This window comes from Eublepharis macularius, chromosome 8, assembly GCF_028583425.1.
Source record: "Eublepharis macularius isolate TG4126 chromosome 8, MPM_Emac_v1.0, whole genome shotgun sequence".
Classification (NCBI taxonomy): domain Eukaryota; kingdom Metazoa; phylum Chordata; class Lepidosauria; order Squamata; family Eublepharidae; genus Eublepharis; species Eublepharis macularius.
Genome location: NC_072797.1, coordinates 2929212 through 2941845, shown reverse-complemented (window position 1 = coordinate 2941845; position 12634 = coordinate 2929212). Strand labels below are relative to the sequence as shown.

Here is a 12634-nt window from a genome sequence, read left to right as displayed (position 1 = left end):
AAATGGCTTGGGAACAGGCAGGAATGGGGGCCGTGTGTCCAAGCTCATGCTGCTTTTTGGCAGTGCCCCCTCCCTTCCTGTTTCCCCTGCAGTGGAAGTAAGAAAAGCCCTTTAAAGGACCGAATGGGCAGGAGTGGCACAGGCAGAGAGCTGCCCCACCCCATTTTGAAAGGAGAGCCTTGCTGTGCCTCTTCCCCGTGGTGCCGATGGGTGGAGCATCCAGATGCAGCCACAGTAGAGCGTCCCCTTCGAACTGGACAGCGTGGGCTTATTTTTGATCCACTGTAATAGGGAAACACCCAGGGAATCCCGCAAGTGGGCGTTCCCAATTAATTCGGGGGCTTCTTGCATTGTATGCAGTGGGAAATCGCCATGTGGAAGCATCTCGTGGACAAAGCGCCACCAGGCGGTGATGTGAATGGGAGGGGCCGTCTTGCCTTGAGCAGGGAGAAAGGGGAAGTCTTCATCTTCGCAGGAAAATCCCTTGTTAAAATCTGCAGAAAGAAAGCAGCGGTCGGAAAGAATCCCAGCTCCAGAATAGGGCCAGTACAAGATATTGCCTTTAGCAAAGTGCATCTCTTGCTCCGTTCCCTGCTAGAACCAGCTCTAGACTACAGCTAGTTTAAGATATTGCCATAAACAAGGTACATCCCTTGCCCCATTCCCTGCAGGAACCGGCTCCAGAATAGGACCAGTATAAAGTATTGCCATAAGCAAGGTATATCCCTTGTCCTGTTCCCTGCTTCTTTTGGACCCAGCCAGCAGTGGGACAGAACCTAGAGATTATGCCCTGGCCTCCTGTGCTGCCGAAAGCCAGATCCGCCCCTACAGTGCGCCAGAATATTCCCTGTTCTGGGGTCCCACCACATAGTTGCTTGCAAGCTGGAGGGTCTACAAACCCAGAGAAGGATATTTTTTTCTTTTTCAAATTCTGTTTATTGTTTTCAACATCACAACAATACAAATACTTTTTTACAAAAATAAGTTTCTATAAGCACCTTACATTCAATATACGTTTTCCAAATCAGTTTTGTACATTCAAAGATAGCATATATTTACAGCTCACATTCGATCATATAGCAATGGTTTAGATCTTACTATATTGAGAAAGTAAAGATCAAGGTAGTCCCCTGTACAAGCACCGAGTCATTACGGACCCATGGGAGGATGTTGCATCACGACGTTTTCTTGGCAGACTTTTTGTTGTGGGGTGGTTTGCCATTGCCTTCCCCAGTCATCTACACTTTCCCCCCAGGGAAACTGGGTACTCATTTTACCGACCTCGGAAGGATGGAAGGCTGAGTCAACCCTGAGCGGCTACCTGAACCTGGCTTCCGCCAGGATCGAACTCAGGTCCTGAGCAGAGCTTGGACTGCAGTACTGCCGCTTACCACTCTGCGCCACGGGGCTCCTTTACTTTATTGAGTGTCTATCCTATTATGTTCTGTGTTACATGAGCGTGTGAACGTGGGTGTATTTCTTACCGAGGCCCCTTTACAGTGGGTCTGATGATGTGCTTGGCTGCTGGTGTGAGCCGCAGCTCAATCCGCGGGAGGGAAGGTAGCAGGCCAGCGTTACCTTTCTGCTGTTGGTGAGAGACGTCATCACAAGTAAAATGGGGAAGGGGGAGCCCTTGGGACTCGGAGGTGGGGTTGGCAAGCAGATGAGCGGGAAAGCCTTTCCTTGGAACAGATGATGAACATGTAAGGAGGGTGTGTGTGCGCATTACACACTGAAAAGATTCACATCCTGTGAATCCACATCCTGCATTTGTCGGAGGTGCCTCGTTTATTCTGGAGGGCAGCCCCCTCCATCTTTTGCCTCCGAGAGAAACTGGAATTTCTCATCCAGCCCCACTGAGCCTGCAGCGGGTGTGGTTTAGACACTTCCAAGAATCTCTCCATAGCCATAAGGACTAGAGCCTTTTAAAAAAGAAATGAAAGCAGCAGCAAGCTCAGTTCTGCGATTCCCACTTGGTTGTGCTTCCACAGAACTGCGCTGTGCACCGAGGCCTGACTACAACGTCCATTGCAGGATATACAAGGGCAGAATTGCCATTTGGGGAAAGCATTTCGGGTAGCGCGCTTCCCTTTCTTGGGGGAGACAGTGATGCGCCCTGTGGTCCCCTATCAGCAAACCCGTGGCTAGTCCTGGTGCGCCTTGGGAGGGAGGCTGCGCACTGTTCTCCGGGAGGATTTGCTTGAGCCTCACCTGGGTGCTGTTATCTCCCCTTCTTCTTTCCTACATGCAGCTGTACGAACTGGATAGCGACCCGAAACGCAAAGAGTTCCTGGATGACTTGTTTGGCTTCATGCAGAAGAGAGGTGAGTCCAATGATCTCAGGGGCCCCACAGTTCCAGATTGGGGGACGGGGACGGGGGATGAACTGAAGGCACGAGGATGGGTGATGTCCCCTCAAGTTGTGGGTCCTTGCGGTCTGAGAAATCCAGGCTCCTGCTGCTGTGGACAAGGGTGGACTGCCGTAAGTGTGCAGAGGTGGAAGCTCTGCCCTGGGCAAGCATGGTGCCGATGGGGTAGGCATTGAACAGGGGCCAGGGGCTTCTGGGCACCAGACATGCCAGCTAGGAGGAAAGCCCAGGCACCCATGAGAAGCCACTGCCGGCTTCAGAGGTGTTGATGTTCTCTGGCCACTAGTGATGCTGTGAAATTGCCAAGGAGAGACCTGCTGGCAAATCCCCTCCTAATCCAGCAAACAAAATGCCACATCTCCCCCCAGTGGCTTGCCAGGGAAAGAGACGCGCTTTGCTCAGTTGTGCAGACAGGGACGCAGTTCCGTTCCTTTCTCTTTCCTGACAGAGGAAGGCAGAGAAAGGGGGACTTCTGTCTTCCTCCTCATCTCTTTCACCCTCACCCCCAACTTCAGTCTGGTCGTGAAATGGGGAGCCCTAAAAACACAGGAAGGGCCCATCGCATCTCGTAGCCTGCTTCTCACAAGCCCCCTGCAAATCCTGCAAGCCACGCCGTCTCCGGTTACTTCTCTGACAGTGTCTGGTAATTCAAAGGTACACTGCCTCTGAACCTGGAGGGTCCATCAACTATTGTAGCTAATAGCCATTCGTGAACCTCTTCCCCCATGCATGCGTCCAATCCTTTTGTAACACCAGAGTAGGCATCTTGGAGCAGTGGAGTCCAGTTTCAAACGATACAAAGAGACTCCCGTTTATGTATTTTGATTTATCTAAACTATTTAGAGCCCTGCCTTTCTCACCGGCAGCTGGGACCCGAGAGCCTGGAGAAAGCTTGTGGCCCGGCACGCTCTTGTACAGAGGAAAGACCCCTCCTTTGTGACCACAGGTTTGCTGATGGTAATGAAGGGGAAATGGCCTCCCATAAGAGTTAAAGGTGGTTTCCTGGCAAATGCACATAAGTGGTGATATTAAATATAATAATGATCATCAACATGGCCAAGAAAAAGAACAGGACAGACCAGGGAAGTGACGGAGTTTTTCTTGGAGTTTTGCGACTTTTGTAACGTTGATTTTCTGGGGAAGCCTGAAATCCAGTTTCGGCAAATGCATATTTAATACCCTGCAGGCTGCTCAAAAGTTGGAGCAGTACTTTTGTTTCCTAGCTGGGGTGTCAAGTGAATGTACCCCCCCAGCCCCCCCCAAGTACTATCCTCCTGGATCTTGTTCTTTTAAACAATTCTGGCCTTTTGCCCCCACCCCCCGCAGCCACCCCCTCCCAGTTAATTAGCGCAACATTAACCTCTGCCTGGGGTTTTATTTCCTATCGAGCGGCATGTTCATTAATCCAGATGCTGGCAAAGGGCTCTAATTGATGGCGGCCTCCGGACGGCATCGGCTGCAGTGGGGGAGCCTTTTGAAAAGTGTTCTGTGGCTCGATGGGGGATCGGGAAGGGAGGTCAAAGGTTAAAGCATTTATCGAATCGCCTCAATTGCCGAAGCTTCCTATTTATCCCGCCTGGCCCTGATAACAAAACCCAGCACCGATTTCCAATGCGGGAAGTGCTGTCTGTCAAAAGCTGCCATTCCGCACTGAGAATACATCGTGGGGCCAAGAGAATCCTGCCCCACTCTAAGGCAGACTTCGGGCCCAGAAAACAGGGTGCAATCTTAAAATCAAGAGTGCTTTTGAGCATGTGCAAAGTACCTTTCTGCCCACTTGGAGCCACAGTGTTTTGGCCCTGAGTTATTGCTCTGGTCTGCAAGCCAAATGGAAAGGGGCTGGAGAGGGAGGCAAACTGGGCCCCTACAGAATATCGTCTGGAAGAAGTGGGTCACGGGCCATTGATCATTTCAGCCTTGAGGGTTATCATGTTTTTTTGAAAAGTTCATGGAGGATAGAACTATTCATGGTTATTAGACACACGAGGAAGGTGTAGAACTTCCATGCTCAGAAACTGTGTACCTTTTTCTGTGTCAAGTGTCCATGTGAGACAGCAGGCACAAGGTCTGTTCTTTGTGGGAGCTTCCCAGACTCATCTGTGGAAGACAAGGCACTGGGCTAAGAAGATGCAGCCGGGACTTTCTTGCGTTCCCATAGCTCTTTGGGGCGGAGTCCAGGCAGGTACAAGACAATTTTGGTGCCTGAAGAAGAATGCACTAGGGTTGCCAGCCTCCAGTTGGGGCCTAGAGATCTCCAGGAATTCCAGGTGATTCCCAGACAACAGAGGTCAGTTCCTCTGGAGTTAACACTAGACAACTTCCTGGTGGATGTGGCGGCATGCCGCGATCAGATCTGTCCGTCTCTCTTTCGGACACACTTGATGTCGCCCCGAACCTGATGGCTGCTGCTATCCCTTTGCAGTGGTGGCTGCCTTAGAAGTGAGGGGCGGCCATTCAAATGGGGGGAAATGAAGGCGGGCTGAGAAGGGAGCCACCCCAGACCCGTCATCCTGCCCCCTGTCGGCTTGCTGCCTGGGTTAGTTTTGTCTGTCTGTCTAGCACGTTTTTATCTTGCTCTTTTACTGAGGCGTGCCTGTCCTTCTCTCCGCCATTTTGTCTGTGAGGTAAGTCAGGTGAGGCTGAGAGCAAAGGGCCCGTGGCTGCTCCATGGACCTCTTGGCTGCATTGGAATTTCATCCCAGCTCTCCTGGGCAGTCCGCGAGGATCCTCTTTGGGCGCATGCAAAGCCCGTGCCCCGGGGCTGGCACGATGATGTCACCCCCAGAAGTGACGTCACTGCCCCGGCCACATGAGTGCTCCCACACTCTGCACGGGGCCAATTCGGCCCGTTTGGGGCCCAAATTGGGCCCAAATGAAGCACAGAAATGCTCCCATGGCTGGCGTGATGATGTCACTTCTGGAAGTGATGTCGCCGTGCCAGTCGGGAGCGCACACGCAGCGTGTGTTCCTGAGGTGCCTGCCGGTAGCGGGCAACCTCCAGCAGCTTGCCACCCCCCTCCAGTCGCTGGGAGATCAGTGGACGAGGGGGAAAATCCCTGGGAGTTTGCCCGCCATTGGCGGGCACCTGGCAACCCTCTCCATTCCTTCAGTCCACGCTCGGTACAGCCTGTGCAAAGCATATCATCAGTATACCCTGGCCCGAGGGCAGAGAAGATGCATGATGTTTCCCACACTTCAGGCAGCTCTAGAATTTTATTTAAGTCATTTATATCCCACTTTGCTCTCCAATGGGGATTCAAAGTGGCTTACGTCATTCTCTCCTCCATTTTATCCTCACAACAACCTTGTGAAGTAGGCTAGGCCGAGAGTGTGTGACTGGCCCAAAGACTCCCAGTGAGCTTCCGTGGCAGAATGAGGATTCGAATCTGAGTCTCCCAGATCCTAGGTTGACACTCTAATTGTTACACCATGCTGGCTAGCTTCGGATGACTCGAGCCAGTGAGCCAAGTCACACAGTTGGCAAAATAACACCTCCCCCCCCCGGACCAAGCCAATGGCACGCCCTCCACCAATAACTGGACCGCAATTGGAGAATTCTTTCCCGGGCACAACGTAGGTTAGGTAGACCAGCCCCAAGTGGCACCTGCCGCCAGCTGGATTGTCCAGAGGTTTGGTCTGCTCAACTGGCACTGGAGATTCCGGGCTGTGATAAACCTGCCTTGCTGGCCGGCCGCATTTGACACAAGATGCAGGGAGCCTCATTATTTTAGCTGAGCTAATTAACTGGCTCTCTCCTGGCGAAGATAAGGGTGCTAATTAACTGCTATTCTCCTTGGCTGTACATCTGTATCGGAGGGCCTTTGTGAGGCTCCTGCCACTGGGGGTTGAGGGATCGAATCCCGCTTGGGGGGGGCGGTTTCCCCAGGGAGGGGTCCAGTCAATGCCCATAAATCCGCAGCATGGAGATAAGGGCCAGGACGCTCAGCCCCTCTCTTTGCAGGGCATCGATCTTGGGGAGGGATAAACGAGGCGAGTCTGGCAGCTCCCCTGTTGGCATTAATCTGCCTGCTGGTCTGCTGGACCCCACTTAATCTCCCAAGGCAATCTGTGTCTCTATTAGGGCCTCGCAAAGGGACGGAGGCAGGAGTGACGGGGCTCTTCTGCCACCGGTTGAACGTGCCTAAGAGGCCACACAGTCTCCCTGAGGCAGAGGTGCCTAGTGGGTGGAGGGTGGGCTAATCTGTTGGAGGAGACAGAGCAGAGGAAGAACAGTGGCCGGAAGGCAACAAAGGAGGCGCTGAGGTATGCCCCCCCAATACACCAGCAAGTTCTCCTACTCAAGCCACACTGGAATTCATGGGAGCTTTGCAAAAGCCACCCCCTTGCTCTCCTGGACATGAGTGCAAATTCCACCACTCAAAGACTGACTATGGGGCTTGTGGCAAATCTCTCTCTCTTGATATCTGTCACACTGTTAGTTTACCTTTCCTCCCTGGCGCTCAAACAGGATACATGATTGTTGTTGTGGGTTTTCCGGGCTGTATTGCCGTGGTCTTGAGAGATCTCTGTCTTTTGGTGCTACACCTCTGAAGATGCCAGCCACAGCTGCTGGCGAAACGTCAGGAACTACAATGCCAAGACCACGGCAGTACAGCCCGGAAAACCCACAACAACCATCGTTCTCCGGCCGTGAAAGCCTTCGAGGATACATGATTTCTTCCTTTCCTCTTTCAACTTCACAATAAGCCTGCAAGGTAGGTTAGGCAGAGAGAGAGAGAGAGAGAGAGAGAGAGACAGACAGACAGACAGACAGACAGACAGACAGACAGACAGACTGTTGCAGTGTCCTCCAGTGAACGTCCTGAGGGTTTTAAAACCAGGCTTTTCTTGTCCTGGTCCAGGGGGTCCCCAACATGGTGCTCATGGGCACAATTGTGCCTGCCAACACCTTTCCAGATGCCTGCCAAGTGTTTTTAGAAAGTGGGTGGGGGCTGGTTGGGGCTTTTGCAGAACATAGCTTCTGATTGGCGATTGTATTGATTGACTGGGCAGATTTTTAAAAATATTGCTTTGGCAGAAGCTGCTTCCACAACACTGTGTGCCTGAGGGTAAGCTGTGGCAGCCATTTTGTGGTTGGCTCTGCCTCCTGCAGCAACCATTTTGTGGCAGCCATTTTGTTGCCGCCTTCACCACTCTGTGTCAGAATTACAAATGTGCCCGCAGGCTCAAAAAGTTTTGGGACCCCTGCCCTAGTCCAACACTCTGACCGCTACAGCACAAGATACTCAATGTAAATCACACCCCTTCAGCCTCAATGTTCTCATCTATAAAATGGGAGTTATAGTGAGCCACCTGATCATAGGCAGAACAACGAACTGATTTGAAAGTGATGATCTTTAGCTGGTTTTTAAATAATAATGCTATGTTTATATAATGCTTTACACTGTTTAAATTATATCTCAATCCTCACATCTTGCTGAGACAAATCACTGAGAGACATCATGGCAGAGGTAGTGATCTGACCCAAGGACTCCCATATAAAAGACGACCATTTCATCTCTTCTGCCATTTCTCAGAGTAAAAAAAGAACAAACCAGAGTCTTTCGCAAGAAGAAAAGATTGGAAAATTGTCAAGTGCACTACAGACTGGTGGTGAGATAGAGTCATGCTTAACAGGTTTTCAGGACTAGAGATTCGCCTCCCTAGTTTTGAGCACTCCCTGTTCCTTCGAAAGCCAGACCACTGTACACCAACCCTGCAAGGTAGTTCTCTGTTCCTCCCTTAGCACAGATGGAGAATTGAGGCAGTGCAGTAGGGGTTGCCCTAAGGTCACAGCCACATCTGCAAATGGGGGCAGAGTTTCCTTGTCCGCGCACAAAGCCTGTGGACTATTTTGAGCCCCTGAATTTAGAAGTTACAACCTATTCTGAAGTAGTAGAAAAGAGCAAGAGTCCAGTAGCACCGCTAAGACTAACAAAATTTCTGGTCTTAGAGGTCCTACTGGTCTCTTGCTCTCTTCGGCTGCTACAGACAGACTAACACAGCTACCCATCTTGACCTATTCTGAAGTGTGTGTGTGGTCACCGAGAGTTCTGCTCCGCTCAAACTCTTTTTCTGGCTGTGCTTAGTTGCTCACAAGTTCTTCGACTTTCTCCTCTGTGTGCCACAGGGCTAGAAGCTTGCTTTTTGTTTTAGAAGGAAGTCTCAGGATTTCAGAATTCTGGCTCTGCACGTGCCCAGTGAAGTCATGACAACCCGAATACGCACAGCTCTGCCTGTAAGGTTTCCCCACGTGGTTATTCTCAGGATCTTCAGCAAAGGGTTGGAGAACAGCAGGGAATTCCTCAAAGGCCTTGTCTTATTTCCTTTGCCACTTACAATATTTGCCCAAACTGGTGAAACTGGTTCTTCTGGATCTGGCTCCTAACAGGGCGCTGGCCTCTTCTTCTGAGGACTTTTTCACACACACAACATTGATTGTGACTCTGCTGCTGTCCAGACCCACACATCTTCCTGGTTCAACCCACTTTTGGAACATCTTCATGGACACGGGATGCATTTCGCACCAGATGTTTGGACATCTCCACATGCTGTGGTCTCAACATGCCTGAACTATTGGGAAAAGTCAACTTCCTGTGTGGGCAAAAAAACCTTCTTGTGAGGTTGACCAGGAGTGATGCAGCAACCCCTACAAGAAGTTTACTAAATGGGGAAGGAGCTGTCTGTAGGCCTTGGGCTCTGAAAGTGTAGTCCAACAAGTTTGGGGCATGAACCAAAACAGCGGGATCCTCTGTTGTGGATTCTCTTTACTGCGTGTCAAGCACCTATTGGCCAATGCCTGTGAAGTAGGGCTGCAGCATAGCAGGTGCAGCTGCCGTATCTCTGATCAGAAAAGGGAGTGATTTCCTCATAGACAGCAATAAACTCCGCGATCCTGCCGCCCCACCCAAGCACCCTTGGCGTATTTCAGTGTTTATGAACTGTCAGTCTCAGTAAAGTGCCCATTGGCAAATAACAGGTATTTGGGGAGCTTTTAGGGGCTTGTAATGAGTCCCAAGAGGATCTGGTGGGTATAAAGGTTAAGAGTGTTGACCTGTGCCATCTTTGGAGTGGTAACTTCGTGATAACTGAAGGGCTTTTCTCCCAGAATTGCTGAGGCAAGGGGAGGTTTTTCCGCTCCAGAAATGTCCCCCTGCCCATTAAAACTTCCTGAGCAACTCACTAATAATGGAGGAAGGTTCCGGCATTGGTTCTTACGGCTGCAGATTCTCGCTTGGCAGCAGGATTGGGGGCCAAGAGAGAGCCCCCCCACTCCTCTGTTTCAAACAGAGACAAAACAAGCGAAATGGGCTCAGCAAAAAGAATAAAGCGAGCCATTTTTCAGGCTTACGAGGAGCAGCCGAGCCAATATCAGGGCCATAAATTAGGCAAGCTAGAAAGCGGCCCTGAGTGACGGCTGGGTTTGAGCAGAGCGGTGTCACGGCGAAGCCTCGACGGCCTCTCGGCTGCAAATGGATGGCTTTCCGATACAGCCCCGGCTCCCTCCGCGCTCCCATTCAGGCCACCCAGAAGAAAGGCAGGACATAAATTAAGAGCTTTTTTCCAGGTGTCAGCGGCTTCGTGACTTGCCCTACCAACTCGGAGGCTTGTGCAGTAAACAACGGAAATTTGGGATCTGGTGGGAATTGGGGTTGCCAACTCCAAGATGGAAAAGTTTTGGAGATTTGGGGTGGAGCCCAGGGAGGGCGTGGTATAATGCCACCGAGTCTACCCTCCAAAACAGCCATTCTCCCCAGAGGATCTGATCTCTGCAGTGTGGAAATTAGTTGAGATTCTGGGATTCTCCCAGCAAATCACCTGGCACCTAGGATTGCTAACTTCCAGGTAGGGCTGGAGATCTCCTGGAATGACAGTTGATCTCCAGGCGATAAAGATGAATTCCCAGAATCCTTCTCCAAATCCCAGTAGCCCTGTAAAGTTGCTGGGGTGAAGAAGGGGCCAAAGAGGGTGGGTCACAACATACATGGATTATGACCATCAAGGGGGAGTGAAGTGGTCAGTCCAGCCTGGTTGCAGGCTTAGCCTCCCTCCTGGGGCAGTGTGGAGAGTCCAGGCAGGATTGCCCAACCTCCCTGTCTTGCAGGCGGCTGGTGCCAGGGTGGCCACTGTGACACACAGAACTCTTGTCCCAGTGACCCAAGAGGCTGTTAATTAGCCTGCGAGGTGTTGTGAAGGGCTGTCGATGCTGCAGGGTTATTGGAATTGATTTCAGTTTGCACATTGAGCCGGGCTGGTGGGGCAGAGAGCATGCTGGGAAACTCGGTCCTCAGCTCGCCAGCAGAAACCAGACACAAATTCTGCTTTGGGTGGGGTTCCCAACTCCTGGTTGGGAAATTCCTGGAGATGTGGGGGTGGAGCCTGGGGAGGGTGGAGTTTGCAGACGGGAAGGAGCTGAGCAGGAATGTGATGCTGTAGAGCCTACACTGCCGTTTTCTCCAGAGGAACTAGTCTCATGTTTGGAGAGGAGTTGTAATTCTGGGAGGTTTCCAGACCCCACCTGGAAGTTGGCAACCGTAGCTTCGGGGGAATATCTTAGCGGCCTGAGGTCCCAGACTGGTAAGGCCTGGAGGAAAGCATCTTCATTTCGCAAAGTCTTAAGATCACCACGCTCGGCTAGAGCATGGCAGCCCTTTGGCTGTCCCAAGCAAGGTACTGCTGTCCACACAGGCCCGGGAGGCGATGTCCATCAGCTTCATGCTGTCGTGGGTGGTGGCTTGCTCCGGCAGACAGTATTGGCCGACTGGCCCTGGGTCCCTAGCAGGGGCAGCAGTCTCGTCACGGGAAAGCAGGAACATTGAGGGCTGCAGAGCCTGTGAGAGAATGGCAAGGGGGAAGCAGGTTCCTTGAGACAAGGAAGAAGCTGAAGCAAGAAACTCCACGCATACATGGTGTACTAGAGGCCGGAATAAAGGATCCATTGTTTCCTGGCTAGGCACTAGTGGGAGCCGTTGGACGCGCAAGGCCTTTATCCGTCTGGGGTCCCTGGCCTTCCTGCTAGCCTGGCTAAGGTCCCGGCTCCTGCCGAGGCATCATTCGTTGGGTCCGTGCCTCCACCCTGGTCTTCCGCTGTCTCCATTCCTAGTGGTCTGGGGGGGGGACCTGGGGGGGGTGCAAGGACCAGTCTGGGTTGTTATAGTCGCTCCAGGTCAGCCAGAGATGCTGACGGGGTGTGGGGTCCTCGGGAGGTTCCTGGTCAGTCGAATCCCCGAGAATGAAGACCAGGCCTGGTTGCTGGAGGAGGACTACATGGCCTGCCCCCAGAACGTTTGGAGGGGCCTGCGTCGTGGGCGTCTCAAGGCATGAGAGAGCCCGTCTCCATCTAAGGTGTCTGTATCAGTGGAGCTGGGGCAAGGACAGTTGGGGGACGTTGGTGCCCTCCTGATTTTGCCACCCTGAGAAGTCGCTTGGCGTGGGCTTGGCTGGAGAACTGGCCCTGCCGAGGCAGGCTCTGGGCCTGGAACGTGCTGTTGCTCTGCCCTGCTCTGCCTTGATGGGCCATGTGCCGAGAACTGAGCAGTCACTCTTGCGTGCGGCTGGAGTTCCCGTGGCCCCGTGCCTGTTTTTGCAATCGCCCACCCTTCCAAAGCCACAGGTGCTTTATCAAGCAGCTTTAGTAAATTAATTAGAGGGGGGGAAAGAAGGTGGGGGGACAGGGGAATATAACCAGCTGCCTGTGGTCCAAAAGCCATGCTGGAATCTGTCCTTCAGGTGCAATCTGGGTTGCAGGCTGAGCTGGATCCATCCACAGTGAGCCACTTTCGATAGACTTACATTTGCAGATAAAAGCTGAGCGCCAGCACAGCTGCAGCTCTCTCTCAGCTGAATGGCCCTTCCCCCTTTAGAGGCCCCCCCCACCCCCAGGCCCTCCTTGCATCGGCTGCCGGCCTCTCCGTAATAGAAATCCTCATGCGGAGAATGGGAGTGATTATTGTAAACATTTCCAGAGGGAGCCTGCCTCGGATTAACAAGATTTCTGACAAGCCGCCAATTTTATATGCTGAGAATGTATTTGGTAGCTTAAGAGGCAGAATGAAGGTGAGTAATGCACAGCGACCCCTCCACACACACACTCAAGGAGGAGGCATCAAGGAAGGCGAAGCCGTCAGTGGAGAGCTCCAATACTGAGGAAATTCACTTGGCTCCCCAGAGGCGTAAGGGCAGCAGAATTGCCAACTCTAGGTCAGGAGATTCCTGGAGATTTGGGAGGAGTGGAACTTGACAAGGGGATGATATCTAGTAGGATG

The 12634-nt window shown here is 52.1% G+C and overlaps 1 protein-coding gene across 1 annotated transcript in view; it reads left to right on the top strand.

Annotated features, from left to right (window-relative positions):
• Positions 1-12634, top strand: part of ARID3C (AT-rich interaction domain 3C) — a 105517-nt gene that overhangs the window by 72048 nt on the left and 20835 nt on the right. Inside the window, exon 3 of the mRNA XM_054986619.1 lies at positions 2252-2324. Coding sequence (XP_054842594.1) covers positions 2252-2324 — 73 coding nt within the window. The remainder of the gene's footprint in view (positions 1-2251; positions 2325-12634) is intronic.